Source organism: Cyanistes caeruleus, chromosome 8 (genome assembly GCF_971803275.1).
Source record: "Cyanistes caeruleus chromosome 8, bCyaCae1.hap1.1, whole genome shotgun sequence".
Classification (NCBI taxonomy): domain Eukaryota; kingdom Metazoa; phylum Chordata; class Aves; order Passeriformes; family Paridae; genus Cyanistes; species Cyanistes caeruleus.
Window position 1 is genome coordinate 18,596,241 of NC_141708.1, and position 16,836 is coordinate 18,613,076.

Here is a 16,836-nt window from a genome sequence, read left to right on the forward strand (position 1 = left end):
GATGCAGTATGAAGTGGCTGAGACTTGGTCCTGTGTGTGTGCGTGGGAGCGTTTCAGTCTAATGTGCGTGTATTTTGGTCCTCAGTTGAAGTGTATGATAAGTGCTTCCCGTCTTACAAACACTGCCAAAAGGAAAACAGAGTTGGATGCTGACGACTGCTTTCCTTTGTTGTTGTCAACAGCTTCTGCGTTTTCTACAAGAATTCTCACAGCAAACCATTTCCAGGACACACGAAATAAAAAAACAGGTGGATGGACTGATTAATGAAACAAAAGCTACAGACTGTCGCCTTCATAATGTCTTCAATGACTTTCTTATGTTGTCCAACACGCAGTTCATAGAGAATGTGAGTGTGTTCTAGTACAACATTGAACTTATACTTCAAATATTGTCATTGTCTCTTAATGTGTGGGGAAGTGATTTAGCTTTCTAGGAAGTCTGAAGCTGATTTCGGGATGAAGTGACATTTAATTGCGTTGTGTTAAAGGATATCCTAATTCCCTTGCGAGTGATGCGCTATCCAGTATTGTCAGGTTCCCTTTGCCTTTTCAGCGACACCTTCTTTCCCTGCTTATACATGACCCGGAGATCAGAGTTTTGGTTTTAGAACTATGAACGAGTTGGGAATTCTGGGATGTCTTGGTTTATCTTCACAAGCTGCATGAATGTAGCATTTGTCTGCATTTACCTATCTAAATATGAGGAATGTTATACAATGCTGTAAATCTACCTAATGGTGTTATCTTACTCTAGAAACATTTGGTATTAAAGGTGTTGGCCTGCAGGCAGTTGTCCCCTTTGTCTGGTCATGAGGAGCATATTTTTTGGTTAATGTTGCCATTTTATAGATATCTCCATTTTGAGAGATAAAGCTGGACTTGAAAGCGTGTTGCAACATTGTGTCACTAGAAGTATGAGACTAATTAAGATGGAGAGCTTTAATAGTATTTCTGATTTTTGAAGGATTTTTAGCATTCTGAGTTGTATCAGGTGTTTTGATCAGAATTACTTCAGGCCATACATGTCTTATCATGGCATTATTATTGGAAAGATGGTGGCAGAGGAAAATATTGAAAACTGGGTTTATATTCTGGGGGGTTTTGGTGGTAGTGGTTTTTTTCTGAGCTGCAGTGTCTTTTCTGACCTAGCTTGGCTGTTCAACATAATGATTCTGCAGAGAACAGTTTGTACTAAATGTTTTAAATCTCATGTGCTTACAGCTGTTTGTTCCCAAATTAAGGTGCACAGAAATAGCTCTTCATTTCTGATTCTCACTTTAGTTAGTAAGAGATCTGTCTCTTCCCAGGAGATAACTGCACCTGTGTTTGAGATTTGGATTTAGGTTTGCAGGTCCCATGGAGATGTTTTATTCCCTGTTGTCTCCTTGTAGCTGGTCCTACAAAAGAGTGCTAAAAGAGCTGGATGTGAGGGATCATCAGAAAAAGCTGAAGGTTGAGGGATGTTGTGAACCCTATCTGTGGGTATGTAAGGAAAGCTACTAAATGACAGAAAACCAAGGGAAAGTAACCAGCCTCTAAGTAAACTACAGGTTTCGCTCTGAAGGTGTCCAGAACAATTTTATGTTGGGAAGGTTAAAATAGTGCATTTTTTATCATGCTCAGGTTAGTCTCTTAGCAGACTTGAATTAGCTCAGTTGCATTGAGAGGCCTTGAGGGATGGTACCTTCAGTACCAATGCACGAAGGTACTTGACATTATCCTTGGCTTCCTTTTTTTAATGTATAATGAATTAATGTGTAATTAATTATATATTAACTGTGTATTTGGTGGTGGTGTCCATGTTTTAGCCCCTGTAGTAGTGCATTGTTCTTACATGAATTAATTTTGCTCGACTTTTCAGAGAGTATATGATGAGGAAGTGGAAGAGCCTATTCCCAAAGTTGATGCTGGAGACAAAACAGAGCAGGTAATTAACTTCAGCTGCCTTGAATGCTATCAGTATGTTTGCAGCCATTGTCTGCCTTCTCATTTTCAAACTTGATTTGCTTACATTTACAGCTTACAAACCATACTGCTTCCTTTCTTCTTGAAGTCTCTCTGTTGGATAGTGTATGTCACTCAGACATAAAGTTGACAGTGATATTGGAGGCTGCTACAGTGTGTGATCATCTGTTAGTGCCTCCCCAAGCTCAGTAGCCAGCAGATAAGATGTATGCATTGATTTTTCAAGTGGTTAAGCATGTTTTTTCAGCAAGAGGACTGAGGCCTTAGGCAACCTTACTAGATTCACAGGTAGTGAATTGGGGAAGCAGAATCTCACTGCAATAATTCCTAGGAATAAGTACTTGGAGAGCTATATATACATGTGTGTGTATATATATATATATGAATATTGCAGTCTAGGTGTATTTTACTATAAATGTTCCCATAATAGTTTAGGAACACAAATAAAACAATACTGTGCTGATGTGGATATTTAGATAATCTTTGTTTCTGGAGTGATGAAAATAATTAAGTAAAGAAAAAAAAAACCAAACAACTGGTTGTCCTTGTAATGCACATAATGAAAAAAGCTTTTGTTGTGCTAATTTGAAATTAACATTTTCTATGTGTATTGTGGGAAGATTGAGTCTTAAGTAAAATCCAGTGAGCATGTGTTTTTTCTGTTACTAAAGGAAAAGACGCGGGAACAGAAAGAAGCGGATCTAATTCCTAAAATTCAAGAAGCAGTGAATTATGGGTTGCAGGTTCTGGACAGTGCATTTGAACAGCTAGACATTAAAGCAGGGAACTCTGACTCAGAAGAAGAAGAAAGTAACGAAAGAGTGGAACTGATACTTGAGCCAAAGGTACAGCGACCTGTTCTTTCTGGGTTTGTTTTGATTTCTTGGACATGCTCTTTGCTTCTATCAGCTGTATTACTGCCTTAGTGTAAAACTGATGTTACCTAAACCTGTTACCTAAAAAGAGGATTTGGTGACTGCATCTGAAGAAGTGCTGTCTGCTGAGCTACTCTTTGTGTGACCTGCTTGTCTTGCAGTTAGGTTAGCATTAAGGTATGGCACGCTAAAGGAAGTTAGTTTAATAGAGTGAACTTTGAAGGGGAAGCCCCAGTTCTGTGTGGGAGTGGGATGTACAAATTTCATGCTTTTTAGGTACAAACCATATCTTCATGGCAGGTTTTTTACTGTCCCAGTAGTTAAAAATCCAAGGTCCGGGTTTTGGGATAAGACCTGTAGGTCTTTGCAAGGGTATTCTCCTGTTCGATGTCATGTAGAAAACAAGTTGGGACTACACAAATAGAAGTAGCCGCTTTCTTTGACAGTGTTGAGAGGAATAAACCTCAGCGAGCCCACCCAGTTGTGTGTTGACTTGAAGCATATGTTTGGTGTGGGTCTAAACAAGCTTGTATCTTCCTTGAGTTAAAACAAGGGGTGTAAGTCTTCTGTCATTGTCAGCCATGTAGGGCTGTTCAGAGATGTCAGAAAGACCTCATGTCATCTCTTTCCAGGATCTCTATATTGACAGACCTTTACCTTACTTGATTGGCTCTCAGCAGTTTATGGAACAGGATGATGTTGGCCTTGGAGATCTCTCTAGTGAAGGTATGTGCTGGCATGACCTTTTATTTCTATGCAAGTAATTAGTTCCTAATCCAAGATTTCTGACTGTTTTAAATCACCACTTTGGTTACCCTCTGTAAGATGGTACATATACCCATGCTCTTGCGTGTTTAGATGCAGGCTATAATTAAATCGGGGAAAAAAGTGTTCATCATGCTGTAACAACGACTTTTCCAGTATACAAAGCAGTAACTTCTCAGTTAGTTGTGCTTTGTGTATTAGAAATGAAAAGTGTTAACATTTCATTACCTTTCAAAGCTCTTTCAAGCCACTCTCTACCCACCTAAATTTTAGTTTTCTTCACAGAGTCTTTAGGTTGCTTAAATGGTGACTACATTTTCTGTGTCTGTCTGATCTTAACTTTTTTGTCTCCATTTAAATTAGAAGGATCAGTCGATAGCGATCGGGGAAGTGTAATTGACAGTGAAGAGAAGGATGAGGAGGTAGGTGGCAAGTACCAGCTGCTTTGCACAATCATTCCTTGTGTGTGAGGCCATTAACTACCTTGCTTTTTTATGCTGGCTCTCAAGATACTACTGCACAATGTTTGTTCTCTATGTTGGTTGTGATAAATATACTTTCTGTTATTGTTCTTATGCAGTGGTTTCCTCTGCAGCTTTCCAGAGGAACCTTTATGTGGTATTGACTCTAGCTGTTATTGAAGTAGAATACTTCAAACTGAAGTGATTTATTTCACTCTAATTTAATTTTGTGAAGCAAATCAGGTTCTTATCAAAAATTGCATTTATGGAGAATTGTTGTAAATTGCAGTTACAAAGAATGGGATGGAGATTGATAAGAGCAAGTTTAAAGTAATGCTTCCCCAGGCTTTGCCTCATAAGTCCACTGCATTGGAATATTAGTTTCTGATATGTTTTGTCTGCTTTGGCTAGGATGTCTCTGCTTTGTAACTATGGAAGCTATGCCTTTCTCCTGAGGTGTTTGCTTTTGGTGTCTGTTCACTTAAAGTGAAATCCCTTTTGAGTTACTTGGATGCAGTCACAATGGAGCCTGCTGTCTTTGGTGAATTAATGACTTTCTAGGGAGCTCCTTTCATAAAGACAGTCAGCAGTGGGGGAGCAATTTCTTGGTCAGATCATGGTGACAGGATCTGAATGTCTGAACTTCTGCAAGTTCAGAGTTTCTGAGTCCTGTCCCTTAACCACTGGCCAAAGTAATACCTGTGTGTGATATCTGTCTTGGGGTCTCTTGTGTTACAGGAATCAGATGATGAATTTGGAAACCCTAGTGAAGAAGACCAAAAGACGGTACGGTTAAACAGTCTGGTGAAAGAAAGATTTTACACTTGTGGCACAGTGAGCATGCATGAAAGAGGAGATGAGAGCTCTAGACAGTTGACTATTAGCAACTATTAGCCTGATTTTTTTACCTTTCTATGGAAAGGTCCTGGGCAGTTGGCACCATGTTCTGAAAATTAACCTTGGTTGGGCTTAAAGACATGCTTCAAAGCTATCATTAGATACAGAGCCTTTATGGGATGGTATTGCCTGATATGTGTTTTCCTCAGGAATAACTTGGGAGACATGACATTCAAAGAATCTGCCCCAGGAAAACTAGGCTTCTGTGGGTTTATTTGGTTTCTAATTAAAATTCTAATCTTACCATGCAGGAGGCAAGGAACAGTACAGTTTGGGTATAACAAAATCAAAGATGTGAACAGTATTAGATATTTGAACAGTATATCAATTTGGATCATGAATGAGAAGGGAAGAGAAATGTTGAGATGGAAGAATTTAAGCCTGACTTTAGTAATTTATTTTAGAAGAAGGAATCTTATCCATATTTAGATGTGCCACTGCAAAATACTTTAATGTGGGGACCCTCAATCTGGCATGATTTAATGTCAAAAGAGCAATGTTGTGGAAAGCAACCCTTACTCAATCTACTTATTAATAAAACAGTATTGCAAAAAGCACTCGGATGTTAGTTTAAGCTGACCTTCATTGGGTAGCTGATGTATTTTAAGATGAGCAAGTATCTTTGGATTGTTGGTGATTTAGTTCAATTCTGGGCCCTTGCCTGTGCCAACCGCTAGCTCTCATCCAGTTCACTTCATCTTTTTCACTCTCTTATTGACGTGACTGAAACCAGGATGTGAGCATGTAGTGTCTGCCATTCTACTGTCCACCCTAAGGACAGTGCAAGATGATCCAGTTCTTTACTAGCTGATTACAGTGTTCCTATGTTAAGACTGAGTACCAGGTCTTTAGTTTGTGTGTGGTAGTGGTGCACCCCTTGTGAGGGGCAGCATTTGTGTCCTCAGATGCAGCATTCAGTAACACAGCACAGGGCTGGGGTGTGCTAGAGAATGCAGCAACTTGCTTGGAGCTAGAAGCACTCCTTCCTTACCTTTCAAAAGCTGTGAAGTATTCCAAATTGGCTGTAAGTTCCCATCCTTTGTGTAAGTTTGATTTGAATATTTTACCTAAGCAGATGTAGTTTTGTGCTTGTTTTGTATGCAAACAGAATATTATTTTCTTTAGAGGATAGCCCAGATGAGTGATGAAGATGATGATGATGGCTGTGATCTCTTTGACTCTGAAAAAGAGGAGGATGAGGATGGAGACCTAGATGAAAGCACAAAGCCTGTGAGTAATTCTTGCCTTCCTGGAGTGGGAGATTTGACTTTCTGTATGAAAAAGCTGTCCTTAGAGGGATTATAATGGTAGCTCTCAAGTACCTGAATGGAATCCTGTAGGAAGTGCCTCCAAAAATCCTGAGTAGTCTTTTAACATGACTGTTCAGGTGTTACCCCTTTAAACTCAGGGATTCTTGCACCTTAATCAAGTATCAAAGCTGTCTTTCAAGAACATTAAGAAATGGTTTGTTACATTTTTGTGAGGTAAAGGCCGTTTGTTTTCCTGCTTACAAAGCAAGGTGACATTAAAAATTATGTGTTTGTCAGAACTAGAAATGATGAGGGTTTTTTTTGTTCTTGATGCATGCCTAATCTCTGCTCTCTTAACAGAAAGCTGTATTGCTTCTTCTGAGGGCTTCAGGCAAACTCTAGGCAAGATACTGTACAAGTGAGGCTATAGAGTACAGTATTTATAATTGAAATTGCATCAAGTTGCTGAATCTTATATAAGATATATGCTGTTATTTGTCCCTGCTGCTCAGAAAAAGAAGAGGCCAACGTCATTTGCAGATGAGCTGGCAGCCCGAATCAAAGGAGAAGTGCCAGTCAGACAGGACGAAGAGCGTTCATGTGAGTTGCCTCCCAAGTTTTGAAAAGTGCTTGTGCAGTAATGGGGGACTCATGAAAGTGTGGGACAGGAGACTGTGGGTAACAATACATGAAGTTACACAAGTCTGTTGTTTGAACGTGTGTTAGGTAAAAGCACGACAAGACAAATTGCAGACACTGTTCTGTGCTCTGAGAAACTCTTTGACCATAACTCAGAGGACTGAATTGGAATTTACTGAGAGTTATAATGGGAAACACATTGCTTTCAGATGAGACAGTCACTCTCAAAACACACATGATTGGAAAGGTTTTCTCTCCAGTCTGATTCTCCCTCTGCTTGTTTGACCACATGGGCTTTCTCCTGTTTCAAGTAAGTATGTGGAAGCCACTGTTCACTGTGGTCTTTCTGTGTGCTCTACAGTGGAAAACACCTCAAGCAGTAGATTGGTGTTTTCATGTGGATTGTTTCTTTTCTTTGTGGCTTACATATACTGTTTTGGGGAAGTTTTCCTTGCTACTGTTACTGATCATATTTTAAACTAAATAATGCATTTACTTTTGTGTTGCTTTCAAAGGGAGAGACCTCTCAAGTATTTAGTCTTGCTGCAAAGCAGCAATTGAAAATGGCTGAAGCTGAGTTTGCAAGTGCTTATGAAGCTGCTGTTGACCTGTAATATTGAGAAGATTAAAAGACAAGAGATCTGTGTGTGTGTTCTTGCACAGTTGAACAATCAAACTAGGTCTGCTGATAGGAAGAGTATAAAACCTACCATCTTACCCTGTTCATTTACAGGGAAATTTTCTTCTTGAAGTAACCTTATAAGGCCAGAGGAGATAAACCTCTGGCTTTGCTTTTGGTAGCTAAATGAGGACAGTAATAAATCTGGAGCCCTTTGAGATGCTCAGAGGTTCTGCACGGGTGTGGAACCTGTATTGTCTGGAATGCTGTGTTCTGACATCTCGGGTGACACTAGTTTGCACATGGACAACTGTGTTGAACCTCTAGTGCCTGACAGAATAATTCTATTACAATTAGAAACTGTATTTCATAGAATTGCGTCCTCAGGCTGATGCATATGAAAGCACAGAGATCAGCTTGGTTTGCTATTTTTTTAGGTTCTTTTTGCCATAGATTGATCTCCAACTGTAATCTTACTGTAAGTAAAGGTTGACTAATTTTGCATTGAAACTTTCTTCTTAAAGCCCTGTCATCAGAGACCAAAACAAGGAAAACACCAAAAGAGAAGAAGGAAGTTAGAGTTCCATCAGATGGTAGGATATCCTCCTGTCTTGGTTTTGAATTTTGGCCTGGATTGTAAGATACCACTTAAGAAATCATGGCCTCTGCTCTAGAAGCTGGGTGGGATATCAGTGAGCATCCTTCAAGGTGGATGTGAATATGAATTGAAAACAATTTGTGTTTGTGAACAAATCTAGGTTGTGATGTGCACGTAAACAAGGCCAGAAACACGCTTAGAGTTCTTCCTTTAATGGGGCCTTCTGGGGCAACTGCACAACCCAGTGTGTCTTCGGCAGCTTCTCTCTGTGTGTCATGTTTATGAGAGCAGATGGAACCAAAGCAATTTTCATTTTGGTTGTCTCTAATTCCCTTTCCTGAAACTTGATCAATCGTACCAAAGCTCATGGCTCTTGTACTTTCTAGATGAAGATGACATCTTCAAGCCTCCTAAACTGACTGACGAGGACTTCACACCATTTGGTTCAAGGGGTGGTCTTTTCAGTGGTGGAACAGGCCTCTTTGATGACGAAGAGGTGAGAATGCTGCAGATTGTAGAAATTGAGTGTTTTCCCCTTTTTGAAACAAAACAACAGATCCTGAAAATTCCCATCTTTGAAAGACAGAGGACAAACAGCATTTTGTTGCTTGATAATATTCAAGTGTTGTGGAATAGTATAGCTTTCCAGTGGGGAAACAGAACTACACAAGTGACATACTTATGTTCGCCTTCATACAATATCTTATTTTCTGCAATACTGCTGCTGAGAAATACACTCAAGCTCTATATTAGACTGGTTTTGATTCCAGGAGAGCTTAATTGGCCCCTTACTTTTAGCTCTGCTGGTAAACCAAATACCATCCAGTTTGTTTTAAATCAGCAGATTTCTATTAAAATGCCTGTGAAAATACTGTGTGTAGAGAGAGGGATAGATCTGTGCAATTCCATTCTAACACAGCCTTTATTGAAAAAAATGTTCTTTCCCTTTTTTAAGTGGCAGACAATAGCTTAAAAAGAATATTAAGAAAAATAATCTGATAGTGCAAGCAAGCTTTGTGTCAGTGCAAATTTTGATGAAGCCATGACTGGTTACCTCTTGGTGACTTATTACAAAGACTGCTTTCCTCATCTGAGTAGACTCAGGACAGCCAAGCAGATCTGTCTGTGATTGTTGCCTGCCTGCATACACCTGTTCTTGGTTTTCTGTTATCTAAAGTTAAACATGTCAGAAGGGTGACTTAGCTTCACTTTACTTGTGCATTGGAGGAGGCTGCACTGTACCAGCAGGGAGACACAGCAGGGAAACAGGCAGATAATAAATGAGAAAGGTCATTGACACCTCTGCCACACTCCTGTGCTCCTATACTCTTTCTGAAGTGTTTTTGCCTTCTTTCTACAAAGTTTTATACAAAGACCATGCATTTTCAGTCTCCAGGTAGTCAACCTCTAATACCCATTCACATAAGAGGGAGGCTTTGAAGAATTTAAGTGGCCAGTATAATGATCAGTGGTCAGTGGTCAAAGCAGCTGGATGCTTCTTGGAAATCCAGGCTGTGATTGTTGGTTATTGGTACAGGGCACTGCAGCCTGAACACAAGAACAGCTGTGAGAGTCTCCTGCAATGCTTTTGAGCTCTAATGTATTTTTCAGCACCGTTATGGCATCTTAACATCTCCTTAGTGGCAATATAAATCATTCATTTTATCCACAGGAAGTTCAGGAGTATTTTTGTGCTTGTCCTGACCTGAATTTTTCCTCAAACCTTACTCTATAAACTTCAGTAGGACGCCTTAGAAAGGTATAATTGGGACCTAACCAGCTGTAGATTAATTAGTATAAGTCCTTGAAGATGTGCAAATAAAAGGTCATTCCTTCTCTTCAGCAGACAAACTAGTGATCAGTAAATTGAACTGTAGAAGAGAGCTGCTTTTCTGAATATATACACTCAAGTTAACACCTGAGTATCTAGGTTAAGTCTGTATTTGCAAACATCCTTTTGAGAAGGGATTGGTGATTACCTCCTCTGTCTTGGCTTAGAAGTGGACATTCAATATGGAAAAATCAGTATCTGTAATTTCCTACAAAAACAAATTCACCACTTCCCCCCCTTTGCATTTTCATCTATGATCAGAGTGATCTTTTTGCTGAAGCACCCAAAGGAGAAGAATCAAAAGAGAGAGAGGAGAGAGTCCCAGTAAGTGAAGGTAAGAACCAACAGCTGCTTCCTGTAGTCTTGTCTATGCTGTGATGTATTACTGCTTGCAGCTAGACTGTTTGTTCCCAAACTAGAAAGCCTACTGTAGCAATTGCAGAGCAAGTTTCTTCTCCTCACCAGTCTTAACAGAGAACAGCTGTGTTGAATTGTGCACGTGTTTGTTCACTGTGATGTGTTACACACACCTGCTGAAAGGATGTCCTTACTGCTTTTGGCAGAGCTCTCTGCATGTGCTGGGTTCCTGCTTCTCAAGTGTACTTTGCAGGATCCAGTTGTGTGTTTGAGGAGAGCAGAGATTTCTTGCGGATTAATTGACATAAGTTTCCCATTAGGTGTGTATCTAGACCATTAAGGACTCTGAGCACAACACACTCTGTATTGCAGAGCTTTTACTGAAGCACTGCATTTGATGAATTTTCAAATATGTGTTGGGAGACTAAGCCATTTTGTTTTGAATGTATTTTATTGAAGTGGTTTTGAGTGTGTGAATGTGAACTGTTATAAATAATGCTGTATGTAAATGTAAACATGTAATGTGCTTATGAGGTCAGTGTAGTAGAGCTGTTCTGTGCAGTTTACATGGAAGAAAAATGGACTGTTACATATATTTGCAAAAGCCCAGAAGTTCAAGGAGAACGTGTAAAGAGTTCTGAGCTGTTATGAATGAAAAAGCAGCTCAGACAACTTCTCAGATTCCTGTTTCTGTGGTAGAGTTCTGAAGGCTTTGACAGCATAAAACAAGTGCATCTATTTGTATTGTACTTCCTATGATTTCAGCATCCTCTACAAAGTCCTTAAAGAAAGTTCCTGCAGGTGCAGTATTTCTGTTTCCAGGTATGATTTATTCAGTAGCCAATTGCTTCATGCACAAAATGCTTTTTCTTTAAAACCTACTGCCAAGGCTTTAAAGAAACACCTATCCAAATACAGCAGCGCTGCATTGCTTGATCATATGCTTAATGACAAATACAGATGCTTCTACCATACTAAGCCTAAACTGCAGCATGTTTTTTGGATAATCAAAGATTCTGGAGAAGCTCTGAAGGTAGGTGTCACTGATGGCAGATCTTAGCAACTGTCAGCTTCAAGTGTTGTGCTCTCAATTTTAAGAATGTGTGTCACTTTAGCTGATACTGTACAGCTTAATTCTGCTGTGCATGCAGTCACAGCTTCCACCTGTACTCTGAGAAGGAACTGCATTTTGATTGTGCACATTTGATCATATTCCCTTGGGTCAGCAGAAAAACAGTTTAAACATCAAGTTCCTATGTTTAGGCCAATCTTGTTTTTCTAGTTTTCATTCACTGCATATATGGAGAAGAACCAGATCTATAACTTGGAGCTCGAAGTAAAAAAGAATTGTACTAAGATCTCTATTTTGTATCGGAATCCAAGCTGATCAAGGAAAAGAAATACGTCACCAGTCTTTTTGAATTTCCTGACAAAGATTACTGTCAGTGTGCAGGCTCCTCACTTGATTGAGGTACCTGAATTTTAAGTTTTGGTCTTTCTTAATAAAAGCCTGTTTTAAGACTGGTGTCAGTTAACTGAGCCTTCAGTTAGCATAATTTTTAGAGTAGGAGGTGCGCAAATACAGACTTTACTCCAGGGTCAAAGATATGTGTCAACAACGGGACTTCTACATAATTGTTAAACTCAATAGCAGTTTAAAACAGCATGTTGATGTGGGGGATTTTTTTATCCTTTCTTTTTTCTTGGAAATACTGTTGTATAAGCAATGAGTCTTCAGCTGCTCCCTCTCAATAACTTGTAGAAAGGCTTAAGTCACCAGAGAAAAGACAAGATTGAGGCTCCTTCGCTATTCCAGTGAACAATTTGTTTAGGAACTCATTAATCTTTAATACATGACCAAATTTTGTGGCTGTATTCCTGTCAATCTTGAGGCACTTTATAATTCCATAATTCATGTTTTTTTTAATAAGAACCTGCTGATAATCAAAATTTTTGCAGTCTGCTGACTTAACCAAATAGCAGTTCTACTTTCTGCCAAACTTTCAAGTATCTTCCCACCTCTGTCTCATTTCCAAGCATCTAGACTTGAGAAGCAGAAAGATAGTCTTGGACCATTAGGAGTGTTAGCAGATGATCATGCACGTAGCACTGAGGCTGGACATTTCCACGGCAGATGCAGAAGGAACAGTTGCTCTGGCTGGCTCTAATTCATCACCGCCACATCTGGCGTGCACAGGGATCTCGTGGCCAAACCCAGCCTCGTACCACGTGTGGCTGGTGGGCTCACGTGCCAGGTGGGGCCCCTGGGAAGAGCTCAGTCACCTGTCCTTCCCTCTCCCCAAGCACCCTCTCTTTTAATGGGCCACAGTGGTGTGGTGTACTAGTTAGTAGAGTAGGATTCTGGTTTGGGAAATCCATAGGGCAACAGTGTGGGACTGCTGAGTCTTCTAGCTTCAACACAGAGCCTGGCTGCTGTTCCTAGGGAAGATGAGCAGGTTTGAGGAAGAAGTGACTGCAGTGAGAGTGAGGGGCTGTCTGTGACTTGGCTTTATCAGAATGTGTCTAGCTAATGCTTTTGATGTGGCACTGTTGCAGGAGCGCCTTAAAAGTTGCTGAGATGGAAACTGTACCTGATGTCACTTACTATGGCATAAGTTCAGCTTTTTGGTAACTCTGGCAATGTTATTTTGATTTTTATTTTGCCCCCATCTGACTTGCAGGAGGAAGTGATGTGTTTAATTCCACTGTAATTGGGGAAAAAGACAATAAATCTGCAGCACAGAGCACAGAAAAAACTCCTAAACAACCTGGGAAAGTTGTTCTGTTTGATAATGATGATGATGATGATGATGACTTCTTTGTGGACGCAAGTAAAAAGCCTCCAGATCCAGGTACCTCTAAACATTTGTGGTGAAAGATTAAACACTGAGGGTCATCAAACTTCAGACTGGTAGGAACCCATGAATTATAAAATTCAAACCTTCATCACTTCTGCTTGGGTTTTGAAGGGTTGTGGTTTTGGTTGGTTTTTGGTGTTCCATTGTAGAGGGATTTTTGTCATGGGTATTTCTTCTCATCAGAGCAGTGTGGGACTAGTTTGTTTGTACATGCTCTCCACTGACTTTTCTCTCTAAACATGCTCCTTCTACCACTAGGGCAGTATCTAGACTCAAATTAGGGAATTGGTATAGGCTTTATTCACACAGCCTTGAATCTTTGTGCCCAGCATTCCTTATTAGCAGGGTCTAGACCTACACTAAGCCAGTACAAAATAGTGCCTTTAGAGGTGCCAGCTGACTCAGCTGCTTGAATGCATGTTCTGTCACCAGTGGTTTCAGGTAAGTGGTGTTTCACTTTGAGAACTTGTCTGGCTTTTTCTCTCGAAGACTCCTGATGCTGGTCATTGTTAAACAGTATGGTATCTTTTGAGACTGTTATCTTGTTCTGTGTTCCTCATTCCCTGTTTGTTTTGTCTCTTTATGTAGTGAAGTCCACAGCTGACCTATTTGATGATGATGAAGATGGTGACTTATTCAAGGAGAAACCTGTGGTTGCTGGCACAACTAAAGGAAAAAGCCATAGGGAGGCAATCACGGAGAAAAAGGTAATGGTATATAAATGGATTATATGGCTGAGGTTTTGGGGAAAAGTTTCTGGTACAGTTGAAGTAGTCTTCCCATATTCAATACTATGAAAGTGACACATTTATGAAATAGGACTAGCTTCATAGGATCTTCCATAATTTAGTGCTTCAGTGGTCCTTAAATGCCTTTTTCCTTTTAAACTTTGGGTCTGTTTGAGGTTTGTATTTATGTGGGCAGTGATTGAAAGAATATTATTAAGACAGGATTGAAATGGGAGCAAAATGAGAAGTCTCTGATAATAAAAATTGTTTATGAATTTCATGGCTGAAATTAAATCAGCCTGAGTTATGAACCTTTGGTGTCATAGTTCTGTGCTGCAGATACTGTCTGCTCTTACAGCAGCCACTGACACAAACTTAACTGGTAACCCATAGCTTGTGTGTATTATGGGAGAGGACAATGTGTGTCACAGTTCTACTTAAGCATACACAAAACTTGGAGTGTTTAGAAAACTGTTTTTCTCAGTTGTTCTCTAAGTTGTACAAAGCTTGAATGTGATGCTGAGCACATACGTAGAGGGTTACAGGAACCTCCTAATAGCCGCTCCACTTTCAGAACAGTGCCTTGAGGAAAGTAGTAAAGCTCTTTGTTTCTGTAGTAGATACTGTATATACTCATTTATACTTTCTGTGCAATGAGTATTTGACCATAATTAGCGGCAGTGACTCTTCTCCCCTCTGGACTGAGTACAGTACTGGGGATGTCTAATGCAAATTGCTGTTGTCTCCATGTTGTCCTATGAGAAGCACCTGAGCACCGGGGCCAAAGCCAGCTTCTATTTCTGCTGCAGTGCAAGAGTATCCATGGTCACTGAAGTGGGAACAGTGATGGGAGGGATCTCCCAGCACTTGGCTTTCCTGCAGGAGAGGAGCACCCCTGGTGCTCAATCAGGAAGAGAGGGCTGTTTTATACTCCAGGCTTTATGACAGTAGTGCTTGGGTCTGGGATCATTCTAAGTTTAATGGCAGTATAGCTGGTGGCAGGCTGGGGCTGTACTGTAATAATGCAGGAAATGATTGCTGGCACAAACTGCTTTATGAAACAAAGCTTTTTAAAAGAAACATTTTCCTTTAGCTCACAAGGCCTGGCCTGAGTTGCTGCTGAGAAGCATGGTGTGGCAAAGTAGGCCTGAAGTAAGACCAGCAAGTCACTTGTGCATAGCACTTAAGTTGTGGACTTCAGCCCACAGGAGTCAAGGCTGGGTTCTGTCCCTTCAGCTGCTGGGATTTTGCCATCAGCATGCCTCTTAGCAGGGGTCTGTCATGGTTTAGCTAAGGTACTTCCCGGTTTAGTGCCCCCACTGTAACCATGTTGTTGCTCGGTCCTGCTATCCCTCTCTCCCTGGGGAGGGCTAAAGAAGAGAATTGGAGGCACAAAAGGTAAAGGTGAGGGGTTGAGATAAAATCAATTTCCTTAAAACAGCAATGAGATAAGAAAGCAAGCACAACAGCAGCAATACTAATGACAGAAGGTACAAAAAAGAGGCAAATGATTCTGCTGCTTCTGCCATGCTGAGCTGACTCAGAGAGAGCACTTCTCCCTGGAAGAGACTCCCTTCCCCCTGTCCCCAGCAATGACATGAGGTGTCATAAAATAACTTTTGGGTCCTGGCCACGCCCCCTCATGGCTACTGCAGAAAAAGGTATAATAGATGTGCCAGCCCTTTCTGAATCTGAGTGGGTACTGATACAGTGTTTTGTTTGTCCTAAAGAGTCAACCATCTTCAGGTGAGGACTTCAAGCCTTTATCTGAAACACCTCCAAGAAAACAGAGGGGCCTTTTCTCTGATGAGGAGGATTCTGAAGTGAGTATTTCTTTGAGAAATCCCTACAGAAATCCTTGGGATCTCAGTCATCCTGACTTCAGTCCACTCATATCTGGGGACTCCTTATGCATTTTGTTGGACTGGGAAATCTGATATCCATGCACATACTCCCAGCTGTTCTGAAAGTTCCTTCTTGCTCCAAGAGTGAAAGCTCTGTGATTGTTTTCCCCCTCTTCAGGGAGTTAAACATTACTGGTATACACACGCACAAATTAAAAGCCTGAAGACAGGAAGGAGCAGCAGATGAAGAGCAAGAATCATTAAAGTCTACATATGTTTCATTTTGGCTTTCAGCTAGCAATTAACCTGCAGAGATGAGGAAAATCCCTGTGGAGTTGCAAGTGATTGATATATCAGATAAGGCATCCACTACTTCATAGGCATTCTAAACATCTTTTTGCATAAGGAAAAACATGAATGTCCCCTTTAGAGTTCTTAAACATGTAGCCTTGCTTTGCAAAGTAACATTTATTTGGTTTGCACAGGATTTGTTTTCATCAAGTATACCTGTGAAGTCAAAAGTTACATCTCTCCCCACCAGCAAGTCCATGACAAAAGCTCCACTTTCCTTGTTTGATGATGATGAAGAGGTAAGTACCACTTCCTGCCTGTGTGTGGGAGCCCACCTGGACAGGCTGTTGCAAATGCAGCAGGAATTATTCAGAAATTTACAACACTGGGCTTGCAAATGGAGCACTAAATTGATCTTGTATTGTGCAGCTGTTATGAGCATGTGGATACCACTGTGGAGGAGAGTGGGAGTGGGGAGTCTTGCAAGTTCTTGAGGTCTTTTAAGTAGTTTGCGATCGGTGCATTTCACCTCTGAACCTAAACATAAAGGATGTTATCCCTCTGATTGATAGGAATAGAGAACACTGATCAATAGAACAAATATGGGCTTCAATAAGCTGTTTTATCCTAAACCTGTGATACCTGTCACATGGATGACTTCTTTCTTCTCTTGTGGTGGCTGTAGAGTTCCTTTTTTCCCACTCTTCAGTGTGTAAGAATTGTGACTGCTAGTATGGAAACAGAGGTCAGAGCACACGTTTGTACAAGAAACCTTAAAAAATTTGAAGTAGTATGGGTTTTTTTCAATCTTTTTACCCAATGGTACTTGTTCAGCTCACTTAATGCCTGTCCTCAGAA

The 16,836-nt window shown here is 40.5% G+C and overlaps 1 protein-coding gene across 9 annotated transcripts in view; it reads left to right on the forward strand.

The window, feature by feature from the left end:
- The window catches only part of LOC111931127 (WASH complex subunit 2-like), a 36,821-nt gene that overhangs the window by 573 nt on the left and 19,412 nt on the right, over positions 1-16,836 (forward strand). For 5 of the 9 annotated variants that reach the window (XR_015289885.1, XR_015289886.1, XR_015289883.1 and 2 more), the window contains exons 3-17: positions 183-347; positions 1,862-1,927; positions 2,637-2,810; positions 3,473-3,566; positions 3,969-4,027; positions 4,805-4,852; positions 6,089-6,193; positions 6,726-6,813; positions 7,996-8,064; positions 8,456-8,565; positions 10,162-10,234; positions 12,939-13,109; positions 13,704-13,822; positions 15,574-15,666; positions 16,173-16,277. Coding sequence is in view for 4 of the 9 variants with exons in the window: in XM_086899911.1 (XP_086756037.1) it covers positions 183-347; positions 1,862-1,927; positions 2,637-2,810; positions 3,473-3,566; positions 3,969-4,027; positions 4,805-4,852; positions 6,089-6,193; positions 6,726-6,813; positions 7,996-8,064; positions 8,456-8,565; positions 10,162-10,234; positions 12,939-13,109; positions 13,704-13,822; positions 15,574-15,666; positions 16,173-16,277 (1,539 nt within the window). In the remaining 5 variants the exon portion in view is untranslated. Of the gene's footprint in view, positions 1-182; positions 348-1,861; positions 1,928-2,636; positions 2,811-3,472; positions 3,567-3,968; positions 4,028-4,804; positions 4,853-6,088; positions 6,194-6,725; positions 6,814-7,995; positions 8,065-8,455; positions 8,566-10,161; positions 10,235-11,022; positions 11,080-12,938; positions 13,110-13,703; positions 13,823-15,573; positions 15,667-16,172; positions 16,278-16,836 lie in introns of all 9 variants that reach the window. The other 4 variants (XR_015289882.1, XR_015289884.1, XM_086899909.1 and 1 more) reach the window with 1 other exon arrangement.